This window comes from Lepisma saccharinum, chromosome 2 (assembly GCF_977018435.1).
Source record: "Lepisma saccharinum chromosome 2, izLepSacc3.1, whole genome shotgun sequence".
Classification (NCBI taxonomy): domain Eukaryota; kingdom Metazoa; phylum Arthropoda; class Insecta; order Zygentoma; family Lepismatidae; genus Lepisma; species Lepisma saccharinum.
Window position 1 is genome coordinate 11,629,013 of NC_139230.1, and position 20,887 is coordinate 11,649,899.

Sequence of the window (20,887 nt, forward strand, 5' to 3'; positions counted from 1 at the left end):
GAAATATTTCATTGGATTCGCTTCTATCAGAGGAGAGCGTTTCAAATGGAACCCCATCGAAAGTAAGTATTAATGTTGTCCTTTCATTATCCCCCCCAGAATCAAATCAACACACTGAAGTTGCATCGGACAGCTACTCTGTACGGGGAAACAAATGAAAAGTTACAGCAACCTGCCCCAATATGTGTTTCATACTTATGACTCAACTCGATTCGTTACTGCTTGACGTACATTTTAAATGTGTTCAATTTCAAATCGGCTGGGCATGAAGTGCTTTTAATACTGCCTCGGAGAGAAAGACAATAAATATATAAATAAGGCAGATGATGATACTATTTCGTCGAGAATCGCTGATTGCGAATGGCCGCTTCAGTGGGTGAGCGCACTACGGGAGGTTCCAGACAAGCGACAGGTGACAAGCTTCACGTGTCGTTCGGACTGGGCCGTTTTCTCAATGATGTGCATCGTCTTGGTTTGGTCTGTTGTTCGCGCATGTGCTGTGGATGCTTTCTTAAGCAGATTTCAGACCGAAGCGACGAGCCAATCAACAGCAAAGTTTCACCCTGTAGCTGCATGACATGCCGCACATGCCTGTGTTCGATTGGCGTGTGAAATCCCCGTTACAGACTGAAGGGGTCCGTGTCGCTTGTCGCTTCGGTCTGGAAGCTCGCTTCATGGTAGACTCCGAATCTTGACACCTAATGTACAGGTTCCATTGGTGTTGGCCTTGGGTATTCCTTTGCGAGTAGTAGTTTGCCATTTTCATCAAATCCTCATTTATCAGCATCACCACGGTGTATTCGAACTTATGAAATTAACCAAGGGGCACTCACGAAGGAATATTAATGGAGACTGTCACAAGTTCGAAGATAATATTCCTATCGTAAAGGCATATGTAGATCTGTGGACGTAGGTAAAGTGCTCCCCTGTGCATAGCACCACGCCATGAAGGCGTATAGGGGGTGTGGGGGTAACGCCCCACACTTTCTTGATCCGGTCGTGAGTGGGGGTGATGTGATCAGCATCACGCCCCTGACCGCCTTTACCCCCCAGGGTTTCCCCCAGGTACCCATCTTATTCGACGCTGGATGGGCGCCGAGGCCGCTTCCGGGATCGAACCCGGGACCTTTTTAGCATGGTAGTCAGACGCGTTACCGACTGAGCCACCGCGGCCATGGACGTAGGACATAACACATTCGCAATCTCTGCCATTTGTGGAAGTGATGAGATCATCACCACGCCCCATCCGCCTTTGAACCTCCCAGGGTTGGTCCCCGACACCCATTTATTAGAAGCTTGGTGGACCCCAGAGCAGCTCCATGCAAGGACATCGCTTAAAAAAATCTCCCACCCCGGGAATCGAACCCGGGTCTCCCGCGTGGCAGCCGGACGCCCTATCGACTGGACCCCTGTCGCTTTTAAAGAAGTAGAAAAAGCGGCGTAAAATAAGGAAAAAAATATAATTATGATCTATTGCATGGAACATCTTCACATCATTAGGCAGTATGGTTACCAAAACGTTGCCGAATTATCTTAATGAATAAATAAGATCTTAGATGAAGGAACATTCCACGCGTAGCTGTTTTCAAACTTTGGATTCATGTCTTTAGAGCGTCCCTCGTTAGCCCATGAAACACGATGGCTGGACAACATGAAGCAACTGTCGTACACTGTAAACGTAATGTCCTATAAACCGGACACGAAAAAGAGTTAATAGAGAAATAAAATATCGCATGACAGCCATTTAACTTGAATATAGACCATAAAATGATTTACACTAAACTTAACCGAGGAATAAAATTGCGCAACTTTGTGACCAAGTACAAAGTTTACTTCTGAAAAGGTGAAATTTCAACATTGGAAATACCCATGTTTGTCTGAAATGCTAAACGTTTCACACTAATTTATTTGTATGGGAATGCGCATTCTGTGCATGAATTGTACTGTAATAGACTGATGCATGAGTTACTGGCATAGCGTATGAGGCCTTCCCGATAGAGTAATGGGTAAAGATACGTATTGCCTTGTAATAGAGGGTTTTTAAGTCCGTTACCCATTTGAGACACATTTGTGTGGTTTCGATCCGATATCAAACTGTAGCTCCGGTACAGATTAGCCTAACAAAACTTGTCATATTCTGTATTACATAAAGAGTTTAATTTCCTACATACCTCAGTATTTAAATATTTAAAACTTTAAAACGCTTCTTTGTTTGTTTGATATTATATTTGATTAGTCGTTAAAAATAATTTCATATAAGCTTCATATGTCTAAGTTGTATAAGTGCACTTCATGGTCAGACAGGCTAATTTGGACTCGACCTACAGTTTAAAGTGAGGGTTCCCGTGTTCGATACCCGGTGGAGGCACGTAGTGGTTCGGATCCCACTTTAAACTGTAGGTTCAGTCCCGATTATCATTACTGTGCATAAAATGGACTTAAAACACCAATTCAATTCCAATACAGTTTAAGTGCAGTTCTAAACAATGTGACTCCACCGGGGATTAAACCTGGGGCCCCTTGATCACAAGGCAATTTTTCTCACATGCATCAACCGTGATGACTCCGATTGGGACCTGTAATAATGAATCTAGTTCTCAATTCATGTTTCCACGGTTTAATTTCATCAAGACTTTTTCAAATGATATTCCAATACGCTAAATAGTTTATTACTGAATAAAGTCATTGTGCGTTTCTCTTCATCATCGTTTCCTCTTTAGCAATTGAGCAGCTTGAACTACTGTCAAATGAAATGTTAGTTGATGAAATACAGGAACGACACGATTGAAATGGGAATACAGAACTACTAGTCTCATCTTTATCATGATATGAAATGTTTTATACAAACTGGAGAGAAAAACGTCTTTTGGCGTGTAAAAAATTGCGAGTTTGTGGTTTCATGTTTACAGCATGGAACTAGCATCAACTTGCAACTTGGAAATTGACTGATACAACACATCAACACACTGTCAGTTGAACATTCTACCATTACCACATTTCTGAAACGCGAACTGCAATGTGGATCCACGTCCGCAGGAACCACTATCAAGAAGATACGCTATACTCTCTCTCTCCATTGCTGAGTTGTCAGTGTGACGCGCTAGCCAGAGGCCCCAGGTTCCAACCATAGGTAACTTCATGGATGTATCCTCGTGTTTTGTGATCACTCATTTCATCAGTTCAACATTCATCCTCATAGTCGCGATTTACCCAAGAGGTACACAAGCGACGCAAAATACCCGAATTAGGAAAGGTAGAGACCAAAGAGATCTCAGTCCGAGACAAAAATAAACAAACTTTCAGACTGTGTCCCATGTGTAACTTTAAAACACAGCCAACAAGGAACACAACTACAAATAACTGACACTTCGGTAGCTTTATTGGATACTCGGAAGACGTAAAGCACATCCCAATCATTCACCCTGCGTTCAGCGCATAAGGAAAAAGTAAATGAACATTCCCCTGTACTCGGTGACAAACTAAGGAATTCTAAAAGCAATAGGTCCACACCCAGTCCCTCACTCTCTTCTGTACCACTACGAGCTTCCATTAAGAAATCTCAAACACAATTTTTCTACAGCAACCTGAACAAGGACAAAGCTTTTCCTCGCAGGCTAAAAATCTTGGTGTTGGCTGTTCAGTCTGACTATGGTTTACCATGTCGCCATGCCCGCGATGGCACTGCCATTGAACGGCAAAGGTCACCAAACTCTTCACGACGAATAACAAGTTAGTTCAACAACAAACTTCAACTATCGAGTTGAAGAGGACATTCGTACACACAACAGCAAAAATAATAGGCGAATTGTACATAACCAATTCTATTCAGACTTTCCCACAAGGTGATTAAATGATTTAAAAAACGTCAATATGCAGATGTCACCTGCATATTGACAACAACAAATTCCATTTCTTAAATCAACACAGATTGCAGAATAAAAAATAACTGAATTTGTCTACTAATTACCGTTAGCTGTACATGTTTGTTATTTCTTGGTTGTCAATTTGTCACAGGCAACGACTGTTTCTAGATTTCAGAGTATTTCTACAACTTTCAAATTCCCATTCGCGCTCGACTAGTATAAGTTTATCATCTTCGGCTGAAGTTATTTGTGCATTCTCAAAAGCTTCACTGCTCAATTATTTACCTATCCAATTTCCTACTTGTGTACGCTAATTTCTGTAAATCAAAGGGTCAAGGGTTCGATTCCCCGTGGATTTTAAAGGTCCGACCTCCAGGCAAGGTCGCGGTTCACAACTTTCACGTGTTTAACTCGTTAAACTTGTTATGTTAACTGGCAGTTCCTCAAGTCTTCCGAAGACTGTAAATTTCTCTTGGTGATTCGGAAAGTCCGCAGTCCGTGGACTTCGATCACTCACGAACGCACGAACTGGAAAGTAGGTTTGTTCCGTGAAATTGCTCCTAACTTGGCAGCTTCACATTGTATGTGCAAGTTCGGAAACTGAATACAATTGGAGCAGACGATATCAAGAGTGTTCTCTTTGTAAGTGCTTTTAGTGTGCGATTGGGATGAATAATGCTGGGACTGACAAAAAGAGGACTCTCCCATCAGCCTTCCAGTTTCTAAACTTTCCATAAACAAAACACTGTGCTAATGAATGCTTCAAATTGAAGCGTATCAAAGTTACAAACTAACTGGTTTCACGATGATAACGAGACCTGCTTACTTCGTGAGAAACTCAAGAGCTTTGAAACGCGAATTTAGATTATAAAAGCTGAGATGCTCAACCTAGGAGAAGGCTACTCGGACACCCTGTTAACCAATTAACAATATTCATTAATGCATTATTTTTGTACACACCTATTCTATATTCATCTACCTTCAAGGTCGTATGATAATTTTCTGTATTTGTTTCTACGTGGACCATTTTTCTTAATTACGAATAAAAAAAAACTAAACGCCAAAGTGCGACAACCTTTGAGAACCAAGGCCTGACAAGTGGAATGTCATTAGGTGAGATGTGGTCGGCGCATCAGTCCCATCGCCACATTTACCTGGTTTCCTAGACCTTATTTTCGTTTATTGCATTTTTACTGTTAAAAAACTGCTTGTTTCCTACCTGTATGTTATTATTCTTTCCATCCTCGATGGCGCCTTGGTCCGGGTTCGATACCTGGTGGGGAACATGTGTTCGGAGGCCAAATTAAACTGTAGGTGTGATGCTGACTAGTCTATCTGTGCAGAAAGTTGAGTAGGAACTCAAATCAAACTCTATCCCCTGCCCTCATAATTTAGGATGAATTATGAATTAATGAAGCTAGTGAGAACGGATGAAACACCCATGGCTTAATCGGGAATCGAACCAGGTTGCCCGATTTTATAGTGTCTACCTAACCAATTCATCACGAGTGCTTCAATGGAAAGGCATTAATGTCATATCTGAAGAAGACTTCAAAATAATATTACTGATCAATACTTGTTCACTATTCATATCCACGATAATTGATTTGGTTTGGTTATTTCACTTCGCATTTCTGCCAGTTTTGGCTAATCGTGAAGATGAGGATGAGTGATGAAATCGATGAAGGAACACTCACAAAGAACAACCATGCCCAGGCCGGGATTCAAACCCGGAACCGCTGGCGTCGTGGCGCGCTGTACTAACCGCTCCGTCACAGAGGTCGGGTAATCTGGAAGCGAACCAGGATCCCCAATTTCGCAGTGTCTACCTAAGCAATACATCACGAATGCTTCAATGAACAGGCAATGTCAATGTAACATTTGAATAAGACTTCAAATATTATTGCTGATCAATATTTACTCACTATTCATATCCATGATAATTGAAATGGGGTATACAGTCAAGAGTTTGACGTATGCATTTAAATTAGCACTTCCATGGTTAGTTACACACACAATTGCTCGTGACTGTACAACGTGTGTGTAGAGGATCGCTTGAATTGCCAATGTTGATGCTGCAAGTTCAGCACAGTGACACCGGGAATCCAGGAATGGCGGAAATTTCCTGTAGTATACTCCTGATCAAACAAACCCTTGCACCACCAAATCACCCCCTTTCTCCACCCGTAAGGCTGATTGACGTCGCCCTTGTCAGTTGAGACCTGCAATTAGCCAACCCTGCTCAGTTGGGCTGTCAGCGGCCGTTTGTTCGGGGGTCGCACCGTCGAGAAATTAACCAACGCGACAACGGCAAACTCGTTAGCTGAGAGTCGCTACTTTCTGTAAACAAAGCTTCTATTGCCTACACAGCTGTCACAGAGTGTGGTGGTAAGATGAGCGCGATTTTTGCAGTGGAACTTAATCTTTTTCATGATTACGCTCAGTTGTGTGAAGCGAAAGTAAATGGCAAGTTTGACATTATGAAACAAGCTTAATGTGTCACAAGTAGAAGAACTGCAGAAATTACGAGCGAAAAATTATGGCTGGACCAAATCTAACTCGGGAGCTTGGCATTCCATGCAATATGGTAACCATGGGAGCACATCCATCGGATCGCACCAGAACAACTCTCTGCAGTTTGAACAGGTCTTAATCAGTGAAAAACAATAGAACAAAATTAAATAGGGACAAACTTCACTACGTGATGATAAAAAATACTAGCTGTTACGCAATCTTGCGAAAAATTCCAGTCTACAGTATGAAGTAGCAGTTTACTTCAGAAAAAAAAGCCTTTGTTTTATAGTAAATTACACTCCATATACAAATATTGTGTCCTAGTGACCTTTGCACCCTCTTTATATACTATTACACACATGAGCCAACTTTTCAATGGATCGAACCAAAACATCACAGTGCTTCAGAAAAAGATACTGTTGTTTTAAACATATGCAAAACATGAAATAGTTTGGCACTGTATAATCAAAATATTGTAGATATGAATCTTTTGTGATTAATGGGTTGGAAACTGAAAGAAATTACGGTCTTCCTATCCAAGAAAATTTAAGAATACTTCTTATATCTTAATTGCAAAATAAGTTTACACATTTATGTGAACGCTTGTATATCTATTTGGGGCCTCCCCGATGGCGCAGTGGTAGCGTTGTCGCCTTGTAATCAAGGGGTTCCGGGTTCGATACCCCGGTGGAGGTACATAGTGGTTCGGATCCCACTTTAAATTGTAAGTCCAGTACCGATTAGCCTTACTGTGCACAAAGTGGACTTAAAACGCCAAATCAATCAATCACGCTAATTATATCTACGGTTAAAATCATGTGGTAAAACGGACTTCTTTAAAAGTATACTCTTTAATTGACATCAAACAAAATCTTCATTGGTTGTAAATGAAAAAAAAAATTTGAGTTCCTAAATTCAAACGAGCCACACAGATCTAAACTTTTCAAAAGTTAAATTATGTTTAACTTCAGTTAGACACTGTTGTGAAACGGTATGTAGCCTCCGGCGAGATTCTCTCACACACAGGCCTATATACTCTTCATTCGAAAATCTTTTGTTATTAAAAACAACGCCACAATGCTCTCCTTCTCCCATACCGTTAACTTTCCATTCAGCACAGAAAAGATGTGAAAATTGCAATTCCTCACATCGTTAACGTTGTGAAATAAACACAACTCATATTTCATGTAATGCTGCGAATAATACACAGCTGGTGAATGTATAATTAATTCCTGCGTCTTGTACAAGTGAAAGAAGAATGTGAAACTCCATGAAGCTTCCAACCCCAATCCCTGGCATCATCACGTTAGTCCGATGTCTGCGAAGACAGGCAGTCAAGTCTGCGAGCTCTTACTGTGGCTTCAAGCGTGAAATTTGGTTCCTCGTATCACGTAGTCTATGCTGAAGGTCGCCTTTCTCCCCGACGATACCGTTTCGATTAGATAATAAAGCATGCAGACATGGAGGAAACATGCATGTACTGTCGATCATGTACTCAGCCGTTTTCTCTCTATCCTGTGTGAAAGTTGCTGTGTGTCTGAATTTCAGAGTAGAAAGTGGATGCTACATTCATTTCAGGATGCACTGAAACTTGTGGTATTGAAAAAAATCAACACGTTGCTGAGACAGTTAGTGTTCTTTGTATCTCTAATTTTCACTTCAAAGCTGAATAAACGAGTATTTTTAAAGAAAGTATTTACAAACGTGCGACGGTAAGGATAGCTGTACAGAAGTTCTAAAATACTAGATTTATGAAATACCAGAGTTGATAAAACTGAAAACGTGTGAAGAACCTACTTCTAGTTGAAGTCAGGGGGATGATGGGGGTGGAATCCCACCAGCTAACACAATTTTCGCAAAGCATCCCCAAGACTGGACGAAACATCCCCCAGCTAACATTTTGCACTTCAGGCACTGTACTACGCGAGTTCTAAAATTACAATTACTAATTTCTACGAACGAGTGCGTTCTATTCTTAAAATAAACCTTTCTGACTCTTATATTTCTATTCTTGATTGTGTAGAGCAAACATTCCACGTTTGTTATGTTTTCAAATGTTGGACACTGATAATCGCAGTTATTGACTCCAAGAGCATAAAAAATTGTACTTACCGTTCGAGCAGTGGTGCGTTGCAGTTGATTTGGAGTAACAGATGTAATGGTTGTGCATCGACCACTTTTGTATGATATCCAATAGAGAGGATCCTTTGCTGCATCCTGGCAGTCACTTCGAAGACTGCATCTGAAAGGGGAAGAAGAGTTTAATTCAATTACAACTACTAAGCGTTGATTGAACATTTAAATTGCCTGTCACTTGCAAACTTGCAGCTGATAACAATTGCTCGTGATGGAATCCAATCCAAACATGATATTCAGGACAGTGTGAACCTTACAGGAGAAGTTAAATAAGGAAAATTTATTTTCTGATTAACTAATGTAGTTATCAACTGTCTTATGCAAGTGACTGGCAATGGAAACAAAATTACCTTTAAATAAGTAGATATACATTTGTAATGGTTTGAAACCTTTCAGTTTTTTTTTTTTTTTTACCTTGTAACTTTTCTCATCATTGTATTTTTAAACTCTGTAACTACCTTTAGCTGTGTTGGAATTGCAACGTCATCATTTTTTAATTCTCAATTCTAGGGTGTTCATAAACTCGAATAACTTTCTGGTCAGTTTACACAGGCATTCCCACGGTCTAAATGCAGAGAATTAAAAAAAAGGTGGAGGAGCGATTGCAAATATTCTCTATCCACGTGAGTGATATCGAAAATGAACAAGTGTTGGGTTTTATTCTTGAAGTTGTTAGAAATACCACACTTTGATAGTGGAGTACCTCAGATAACACACTCCCGCATGATGACAATTATTCTCGTTACCTAATAAGTAAACTTGATCAAATGGTAAAATGAGGGACAGAATACTGTGTGCTCTGATTTTAGGAGCACTCACGTCAATTTAATTTTCACGCAGTCCGCCAGGGAAACTTCAATCGTTGAATAGTTTTTTACGTTACCTCGTCTCTTAATTTTTATTCCTTCTTTTTCTTTCTGTTCTCACGATTAATGAACCAGTAGAAATATACGACTCTTTAATTGTATAATGTGAACTAAGGACGTGAATGTTCCTTTTAGGAATCGGAAGGCCAGCAGCAGTCTTGTATTAGAGATTAATTATATTCACTTGTTATTTCTGAAATAATGTTTTATCTTGCTGGGAAACGCTTAGGCTTGTAAAACCTTTTACAACTCAATGAAAAGTTCTAACGCATTTCAGTGAAATGACTCAAAACGAAGTTTCGTTTTTCTAGGTTAACAACGGTTATAAGAAGGAAAGATCATCTGTGTATAAAGTGGACTTACAACGAAACTCATTCTCAAGAATGAAAGATTGTGCTAGATGGGATGGGCTCAAATATCCATGTCTCGTTCGAATCATGCGGCCTTGGCTTCGAAGCACACAGCGACTTGCATTCAGACAAAATTTTTTAAAAAAATGTAGTTTTTAATGTCCGTGCCGATGTGATAAATTCTGAAAAAAATGAAGATCTGCTTAAGTTCGCCCTATGATATCCAGTAGGAACTCATATGATACTACGCAGTCTTTCCACCTCTTGGATTAATCGCGACTGTGAGGATGAATGGATAATGAAGCAACCACGATACATCGATGCCTTACCCAGGGTTCAAACATGGGACCTTTGGCTTCGTAGCACGTTAAGCTTACTACTACAGCATGGACACCGGCGGTACAATCTTTGTGAGAATCGCATGCTCTATTGATTCCTAGGAAACTGAAAATTACTCTAGGAGGAATTCCAGTGCGATCTATTTCTTCCAATTCTGTATGTCGGACCGATTTTTCAAACAAGGCATTTTTAAAAAGATCGTTGCCGGGAGTCACCATAAGATCATGCTGTGTTCCAATACATACATACGATTTTCATCCTTTGACAAACTTCTCCCTTTGATAGCGGAGGCAATATACTCTGGTCTTGTAAGTTCTTCAACCAATGATGATGTCCCCATCAATTGAAGTGTGCCACTTTTCCACACAAAGGTTGCAGATAGTATTTAATCAAGAGAAGCCTTACAGTCGTAACCTTTGCTTCCGCTGTTTTAGAAAGGAGTGCTGTGCGGAACACACTAGGAAAACTAACCGCACATTGTGACCCGAACTAAATTAGGTCGATTATCACAAAAAAGAGTCTTTCACGAAAAAATATTTATTGGTGTAACAAGAAGAAACATATGTAACATCAAGTTAGTTCAGTTAGGAGAATATTGCCGTCGTTATGGACATAGTGAGAAACATGCTGAAACTTACATCCTATCTGCCTTTTCTGCCAAAAGGTCAAATAAGTAAGTTAGGTAAGTAAGTTTCTCGTACGGAAGAGGTAAGCTACGGTTAATCCAAAGTTTCACTGTGAAAAAGTGAATAACATACAACACACACATTTGAAATGGTTTATTTTGTGATAATGGAAAACAAATCCAATGATCAAAGTGTAAGTCCTGATTAGAGACTATGCATTAAATGAACATTAATAAAAGGAAAGGAAACTTTGAAAATACCACAAGTACATTTTTGGTTGTGTAGCTATCTAATTTTATCTAAAATGGAAGCAGACCGTCCGACGAAAGGGGTTTCCACTTGCTTTCTGGCGTGGTTATTGCCTTTGAACCCTTCAAAAAGAACCGAGGACTTCACTTTATGGACACAGGACTGGACATACAATTTTGAAGTGGAATCTGAACCATGTACAATGTGCCTCAACCGGGGATAGAACTGCATGCTCAAGTGCACTAATCAGGATTGAATCTGAGGTTTCAAGTGGAACTCGAACCACTCGAATGCAAACCCGGAACTAACTGATGGAGATGATTGACAATTAAATTTAGTAAAGCTCAAAAAACTAAAATTCCCTATGTGCTTCAGCTTGTTCCACGCACTGGAACTTCTGAAAAATGTACTAAGTACGGAAATGATTCGCACGGTTAAGTCAGTAGGAGTGTCTCAAAGATCTCACGCGAGCGACACGTTCGACAAAAGCCTCTAACCCAGCGCTCGTCCTCCGGGATGAGCTGTTTAAGAAAATGAGGAAACTTTAAGTTACGTGCAGAGAGTTTGATTTCCTCCTGTGCACAGAGGAGATGTAGCGGCCCCATAATTAACTTCGGAAGAGACTAGCACTTTGTTTGACCTGCCACAGATTCTTGGCGAAGTGGACTCTGGTTGACATGATTACCACAATCAATTGGGGTTCTCCAGCGGAGCCGCAAACAAAGGATCGACCCTCAGTGATCAAGCCTTTGATGCTGAAATTGCGTTTGCCCTCAAGATGGATTATCAACTTCAGTTATTTCAGAGACGATCAAATAGGATGCATCACAGAAAAGCTAGCATCTTCCTCTCAATCTATATCTGCAACAACTTCGCCGAAGTAATATTTACTTCTTATGGTTAAACATTCAATCGTGTTTAATTTTAAGTTCTTTAGTGCCTTCACATTTTAATTATTTTATAGTAGTTCATCTTAATAATGAATTGTTTCAGGCTTATTCAAAGCTCTGGATCAAAATAGAATTCATTGTCTAATGTTGATTAAAACAACAAAAAAAAAAATCTAGTATAAAAAGAGCACTGAAAATGCACGACGCTTAAGAAAAATCCGATATCTTATAATGTTATTTATTTTCGTTTCAAAGAATCTTGCACGTCACAAAATTTGATCGTTAACATGCTTAAAAGCAATTTAAACTCTAAAGTGAATCGCGTGCCAAAAATGTAACTCCTGGAAAAGTTACGCTTATCCATGTTTTCCGCTAAATTACATATGCACTCCATTCTGTCAGTTATGATTGGAGCCAATCAGTTCAGTTATTTTACTCGAGTTGTGTTTTGTTATATGTCGACTTTCCACATTGACAGCATAACAATTCAACCAATCGTTAAGAAGTAAACCAGAGATCAGGGAATTACGCGTAATCCGTTGTGGATTTGGTGAAAGGTTGTCTAACAATGTGCGACCGAGAGGAAAATGCCAAGAGAGATATCATATGGCGTTTCCATGGTTAACATGTTCATTGAGAACTTCCACGTAGATAAATATTCGGATGAAAACATCCAGATAAATAAAATCCAGTTCTTTCAGCACAGGCCAGAGAAGTGGATCGGAAAACGTCTTGAAGATAGATACGTGATGGCAGAAACCTAAAAAAGAAAAAAATATATTCCGAACCCAGTTTCTTTTCTCTTGAACTATATTAAAAAAAAAAAAAAGGGATAATGTCTAATGTTGAAGTTGATACAAGAAGAAAGCATGGGATAACTGTCGACTAAACCTATCAAGCACAGTAACATGTTCAGACAATCAGCTAGTAGTCAACATGGGGAAGTTAGCAATCTGTACCCGAGATTAGATCATCGTTTGAGCCAAATTAGAAATACATCATTAGTGTTGGAATTTGTTGTTGAATGCTGTATGCATCTACATACACACCACAAGAAACAAATATCAACATTCATTTTAATGCAGGTTGTGAACAAGCCTTGACGTTCCTTCAGTTTCAGTATTATGTACTTGCTCTGTAAACAGGCGTCTAGACTGGCTTTCTGCCTGGAAATCATGGCCGCCGGGCTGGCTACTCGACTGAATTCTAATTGATACTGGTTTTCTCTACTAGATTCTGTGGAACAGCCAATCAGAGCGAAAGTTTGGCCATGTGAAGATAAACTGTCTCGATAAAAAAAAAGTAAAACAGAGATGATGTACATTCGTGTTCAGTTCATTAATATTTAGGAATTTATCCAAAGCGATGAGATTTGTACGAAACAAATGTGATTAGTCGATAATGAAAATCCTTATTATTACAAGTGTATTAAATGTTTTTAATTAGTTGAACAAGCTATTTTTTTTTAATGAATGAATCCTGCGACTAATGTATGAATATGTATGCTCTAGTTCATTAAAAAGCTTGTTCAGTACGCATTGATTACCATTTTTTCTTTCGAGCCAATTTCTAGTGCATATTTCTCTATTGATTATTTTAATTTTAATAACAGCAGTAGCTATTCTCCTACAACGTTCTTCAAATCGCTTGTACATATTTATATCGTGTATGCTCTGTGCAATGTCTTATGGGAACAAAAGTATACAGACAAGTACGGTAACAAGTATCGTATGAGGCGGAAACTAGAGGTGAGCCAGTACCACACAACTAGTCCAAGTCCAACTGGAATATCCAGCAGGAGATCTACAAGTAGCTTCGTGTGATTCAGGCATTACTTGAGGTTATTGCACAACTTCTGCAATTCTCAGCATGTTTCTTTTCTAAAGAAGTTCATCCAAATGAAATCACCTGCGTTGCTCTGTTCTCTATCACTGTTACCGTTCTACCTTTGCGCATGGTAATTACAAGAAAAGACGCTGCGGTAGAAGTATCAGTGCTAATGCGTTCATCTGAACTTCGGTGTGCGGCGATGCCACGACACGAAAGCAACATTGCTAACGCTGCAATGGAGGACTTCCGTGCAGCTGACCAATTCATTGTCTGGGGGCAAGGGTGCAGATGAAGGGCCAGGGAAACGAGCTGGTTTAGCTATTCTGTTCTTGGTACTCATTACCAGATGAAAAGAACCATCATGGGTTCAATCTTCTGGGATTATTAACTCCAGTAGACAAAAGACCCGTCCAGTACAATGCCACTTGCACTTACGTTCCATCCAAAGTGCAGAATAGGTCCATGCTTTCGCTTCGGAGCATGGGGATCTCCTCAAGGCAAATGCAATTAAGAGCAAACGAGGAAAATGCTCTTACATGGCGGAATGAATGTGGTGTCCAGTACTGTGCCATCTCTGTCTGTTGTTCAACATTTGGACATTAGCAATATTTACGCTGCTTCTAACTCAACAGTGCTTTGTCGAAAGTTTTTCGGTGCTCACTGAAAACTCCAGTCGGATACTCGAACACACTTTCAACTTTTGCATGTCTTTTTTGTCACTGCTTTCGATTCTTCTGAGCGGTATAATGGTGACTTGCCATTCTGCGATTCAGTTATCATCAAAACCTCCTTAGCACAGTTAGCACATGTGTGGGTAAAGTACACCTTGCATTATTATAATAGACCACGGCTTATCGAAATGATATTGACTTCACTACACCATGATTAACACTTCAATTTCCTGTTGCTAATAGCAACCCTGTGTGGCCGAGTGGTTAGCACATCGCGCTGCGACGCCAAGGGTCCCGGGTTCGAATCCTGGTCGGGCTTGGTTGTTTGTGAATGTCCATTCATCAATTTCATCATTTCATCACTCATCCCCATCTTCGCAAATTAGCCAAGAGGCACAAAACGCGAAGTAAAATAAACTAAATCAATCAATCGTGTTGCTAATAGCATATTCATACGCGCGTCTTCTGATATACCTCCCCGAAAATGCACATCAACAAAAAATATTGATAACACAGGGACGAGGCACGAAAATAGAGCAAATTGGTTTCTTGTTAGCTTGCAAACTTGATCAACAAAGATATATGATCTTGTAAACTTGTACTATTATCAAGGCAGTAATTGTGTTTCCGGGAGCTTTCTATAGCCTTCATGAATTGCTTACTTGGTGTACACTACCAGCGTACATTTGTCAAACGTTATCTTGAAAACCTTAGGAACAGCCATTTTGCAAATGCTCACTGGTGAAAAGTACAAAGAAAATTCCCGCGGTTTTTCAACTGGCACGACAATGGAGCACAAGGTTGATTTCTTCCTCTTTTTCGCACTTCACATTAAAAGATAATGTAAGGATCGATCTAATACTGTTTGCACAGTTAACCCATAACCCTGAAACTTTACTTACTTGACTTGAAGACATGTACCCTGGCAACTTTCCCTGCCAAGCTGTCTACTCAGACTGTTCCTAGTCCATTCTCCCTAGTCCATTCTCCCGATCGCCCACGATTCCATGAATATTTAAGTTTGTTTGGAACACTTTGTCTCTTATCCCCTTTCTTTCTCCTGTGATAATGTGAACAGAAAGTTACTCTTTTTAAATTTTGCACAGAAAAGTTTTCTTGAGTAAACCGAAACTCTGACAGACTCTCCTAAGGGAAATAAGAAAATTTTACTTCACCAGGCAAATCATTAGTAGTTGTTGAGTTGGTGTTTTAAGTCCAGTTTATGCACATTAAGGCTAATCGGGACTGGACCTACGGTTTAAAGTGGGATCCGAACCACTGTGCCATGTGCCTTCACCGGGTATCGAACCCGGGACCCCTTGATTACAAATCACTAGTAGTATTTCCATTTGCACTGATAGCGTTTGTGCAAAACAAAGTATAATATATACACATAAAATGCGAAAGTTGCTTGTATCTTTGGGTACAAATACGTGTGATGGAACTCTCAACGTGTCCGGAGATACTAGAGTTACAAATATACAACGTGATTGATAGAAGGATCTTTCCACAAGCTGCAACCTACTACAATTATTCAATTGGACACCGGTCGCACAACAATTGGTTTGTGAATTACGACAAGGTTTCCAAAACAATTTAAAGCCTAATTGGATGGTCTATTCAAGTATACAATCAATAACACTACACGTGGACTGCAGTAAGCATAAAAAAAAGTTTTACAGCTCTTTTTATAAAGCTCTAAACATTTCCAAGATAAAACACACAATTTTTCCAGATAACATTTACAGAAAATTGCGGTAGCAATGAAGTTTAAAATCACTATATCTATATATAAAATTCATTTAAAAAATTCAGTGCTAAAATTAGTATTTCAGAACTAAATGAGCATTATAAGTACGAATAAAGGTTATATTTGCATATTACCTAAAAAAAATCGCATCGAAATAAAACAGGAAACTAAGAATAACGAAATTAGTTCCTCATCATAGAGCTACAATGCGATTTCCTTAAGCGTATTGGTTACGCTTCAAACGGTATAGAGAAACAATGTCTTTCGGAATAGAAGATGCAGTACCAATGAATCCCAGTCTAGGGCCATAATCTCAGCTCAAACCGCGCAATCGGCTAACGTAGCAAAGCATAGTGTACATTTTATTATTTGTAAGGATCTCTGCATTCAATATTTGCAGATGGGACAAGGTATTAGTTAAAATTAGCAATGCAAATTCCCTTTGGAGAACAACGGTTGCGCGATCTCATGGGCTAGCAAACAAAGTGAAAAGCGGGATTTGTTGTGCGAGCTCCGTACACTTGAATTTATTTTATTTAGGAGTGGGGGGAGTGCATTTGATTGTCAAGCCGCGTCCGTTCGTGGAACGATCAAATTCCACGAGCGCGCCCATAGAATGGCTGCACACGCTTCTACGGCTTTTAGTTCTGGACACAGAGGACAATTTGATTTGCTTTGGAACGCTTAAATTCCGCAGCTTTATTCCCAACAAACCGCGTTGCAGCAAAAGAGTCCGGAGTATTTGTGTAAAAAAAAAAAACACCAGCATACAAACAAAACCTCCCTTTAGAAATGAAAAAAAAATCGTCAACTCGAACACCACAAAACACAAATAAAAATAAAGTTTACGCTGAAACGGCAATACAGGCCCTCAGCGAATAATGACATATGTGCAATCAATTATATTTCGCTCACGCAATCGTAAATTTAAGAAAATTTCTATGAAATTGTCTGCCAGTTTTAGGATATCAAAAATCATGCCACAAAATGCCAAGGGACTCCTGCATCAATAATAATAATAAATCCATTGTCTCGATAAACGAGGATACACGTACAACTTAGTGGATCGGATACCAATGTAAACTGAAGGTCTAATTCCAATTAAGGCCTCCCTGATGGCGTAGTGGTAACGTCCTGGCCTTGTAATCAAGGACTCTCGAAGCACTCCACTGGGGCACCGGCATCGCTGTGGCAATTAAAAATATGGTTGAGAACACTTCTGGTCATGTCCCTGCCTACGAGCAACCTGAACTTTTGTCTTACAGGCTTCTTTCACTCATATATTACATTATATATAACAAATTTTGAAATATATACACATACATATATTCCAAAATAGGGCTTCTTAGAAGTTTGAAGGGACAACTCAACTCTCAGTGGACTATAAATTAACTCGCAGAAAACAGCATTTTTCATTTACCCCAAAAGGTAATTTCACTTAGGAAGAGGGAGAGTGGTAAATTAGACTGTCTACTATGAATAATGAAAATCTCATTATGGAGCTAGAGATATTACTTAATAACATTAATACTATTGAAGAACTGAGGAAATATGATCCTAAATCTGTGCGCTCACGATTGATACCCAGCCACAAACTCTGCAGGCTCGTGATCATTTGAAAGTTACTTAGGAAACTACGGGGAACATCCATCAGGTAGGGGAGCATTGCTCGGGGGGTTATATTCTCAAACCCTAACGTGACGTGTTCATTATAAGGCGTATACTTGCACCCTCTGGTAGCTCGGCCAGGTGACACGAGAAAGAGTTATAGCCTTGGACGAGAAACTGTTATGAGATGCGGCTCTTCCCCTCCCGTTTACAGCAAGGGGCTTCCCCAGAGACGCTGTCTCCTTGGAAACCGCCAGCAACAACACGGACTGAGAGACAATCCCTACCTACAGTAAATGATGCTGCGTTATCATCTTCGGAGCCGTTAGCTCGTGTTCAGTATCTTGCGAGTAAAAAGCTTCCCTACAACAAGCTGAAGTTCAGAAAACCCATCATCTATTCTATCCCAGAATCGCAATTGTATATATTTGAATGATATTTATTTAAAGTCACCTTTGGCCTCAGCGTGCACAGCCATTTTAACAATTGAAGAGTAGCTACAGGGGAAAACCTTAATAAGTCCAATTTTATCGATTTGCTGTTGTCTATGGCATTACATAGCTCCGTTAGTGTAGTTTTGTATCTTCCTTGTAACTGTACAGACAACAAACTTGGTAAGTCCTGAGAAGATGTGAAAATTTAAAAAAAAAAAATGGTATACAGGGGGAAAGTAGTGAGTCTTGAAAGTTTGAAGTTGTTCTCTTGTAAAAACAAGAAAATGTATTTTTTCCCCCTGGACTGATCAATTCCTCGAAAACCTCTCAAATACTCCAAATTTTCAAAAATTACATGTTTTTGAATTCCCTCTGCAGCATGCAAGTGAATATTCGTGTTGGTTATTTGTACTGTAATGTAGATACCGTGATAAGAGAAATCGGCTTTTGGCGCCAAGAAACTTCCACACCCCGTACGAAAATTCATGTGACTGTCCAATTTTAAATAGCTTTTGGACCATCACAGCGGTTTTTAGAGAGAGAGGAATTTTTGAAAACAATGCTGGCACTGGCTAAATGCTCAGCTCGATATATATATATATATATATATATGATGACACAAATATCCACGAACAGGGAAAATCCTGTTATGCCTGTACTACGAATTAACGCTGGGACATCTTGATGGCGAGGGGTGTAAGGGGTGCTCCTTCCACGTAGTGCACCCAATAGTCAACCTCCCCTCCACCCTGGACTGGAGACTAACGAGGCTCTGGCGAGTGGCCCCATGGCCAGTATAATTCTGTGTCGTCCTGTGTTTTGTCCTTATTTGTGCTGAGCGCCCTTTTTAGCCTCAGCTTTTAACCAAGGTAAGGAAATTTTAAGTTTTCAGACATGCTTTTATTTTTGTTATGATAAGGGGCTGGACCCCGTATATTGTGACGGGTGCAAAATAACCTCAGTGCTGACGCACCCAAAGAAAATTAATTCAAATACAAAATTTAAATCTTGATTGCGAACCTTGCTTAAGTTCACTTCATTCACAGATAGAGACTAGACCTATAGTCAAAAGTGTGATCCGAACCAATGTGCAATGTGACTCCAAGGGGTATAGAGCACATAAGATTTTGATTACAAGTGTTAGAACAACTTCGGTGAGGCCCGATACTTAGTTGGATAGGCAGAGTGGATAAACGAAAGTGAGACGGCACCACTTAGGTTCGAATTCTTGGTAAGGGAGAGATTGCCATGGTTCCCCCCATGCATTTCATCAATTATTCTGCAGGCCTCCGTTGGCACAGCGAGCTACGACGCCAGGGGTTCCATGTTCTTATCCCGACATGGGTGTTCTTTGTGAGTGTCCCTTCATCAATTTCATCATATCATCACCCATCCTCATGTTGGCGATTAGCCAATATGGCAGAAAAGCGAAGTAAAATAAACCAAATCAATCATTCTCTTCGTCGCGATTGACTTGAAGAGATGGAAAACAAAAAACACAAGGAGTGTGTAATCAGAAGCGAGTCTGGGTGGGTACACTTGACAAATCAATATTTATAGAAACGACGACTTGAGCAACTGGGCTTTATAGTGTGGCAGACAAGGTTAAGGATAAAACGTGACCGTACCACTATCATAGAAGTAAGGTCTTGAAGCATGAAAGCACAATAGCTCACACATTTCCTTACATAACGTATCATGATGCAATTACTAAATCTCCCAATTTTCGAAAGCCTGAGAAGGAGGTAGGTTAACTTAAATGCTAGTTGGTAACAGTGACTGTTTTCCCACCTGGAAGATCATCAATCCCAGATACTTGCGAGATAAACTGCCAGGTGTGACCAGCAGCTGTTAATGCGCAGCTAATGAGCCTCCACAACATGGTTCGCCTGAATTCTTCAGTTTCAAGGGAATAAAATCTGACTGCTCCACGGAGAAATTAAAAGAAATGGCGTAGGGCGCGAGGGCAGCGGAAGGGGGGAAACAAAAGCAATAAAAAGGCGAGAGAAGTCGGAGGAGAGAACAATTTGTTGGAACCAAAGGAATGGAATAATGGATGCGAAGAAAAAAAGAGAGGGGAAGCCGATTTTCCAAATCAGAAATGAGAGGAATTAAAATGAAAGGGGTAGTGGAGAAAAGGTATTCAAAATTTAATCACAGTACAGCAATATGCAAGCTGGCTGTAGCTATGAAGAGAACCAAATTATGAAGTCAAAGGTGCTATGGCTTTGATACATGTAAGTCGGTGGATGTTATTTTCCATTTTACTTGTCTCGTTATGATAAATTCAACAGACTACTTGTAAAAGATAAATCCAGTATTCCTGTGACTTGATTCGATCAGAGGTTAGTGTAGCCGAGTGATGGAGCTGACTAAACCATGCGAGAAATCGTTTCAGGAATAATGCCAAGTAAAAAATGAAGGTGGGCACTTGAGCAGTACCATTCCATAAAGTCGCACAGGAGATATGGGACTAGATCAAACTTATTATAAGTCTTCGCAGGAAGAACCCAGATTGGTACCACGTTCCAGTCTTCTTTGTCCAGATCCCGATACAGACACAAAATTGACTGAGTCGACATCCAAACAGCTTGGCGCAATTGGAGTATACAAACAAAATCTCAAACGCCGAAGATCAAATTCATGTTGATCAGATAGAAGCCTGTCGTTTCCTAACTTGAACCACCACAGCTTTGGGCACTGCAATTGTGACATTGGAATTACGATATGGAAGGATATTCAGTGTCAGCACAATACTTGA

At 40.0% G+C, this 20,887-nt stretch overlaps 1 protein-coding gene across 4 annotated transcripts in view; it reads right to left on the reverse strand.

The window, feature by feature from the left end:
* Nucleotides 1-20,887, reverse strand: part of PlexA (plexin A) — a 597,216-nt gene that overhangs the window by 58,760 nt on the left and 517,569 nt on the right. For all 4 annotated transcript variants that reach the window (XM_083117039.1, XM_083117040.1, XM_083117041.1 and 1 more), the window contains one exon: nt 8,490-8,619. In XM_083117039.1, coding sequence (XP_082973165.1) covers nt 8,490-8,619 — 130 coding nt within the window. The remainder of the gene's footprint in view (nt 1-8,489; nt 8,620-20,887) is intronic.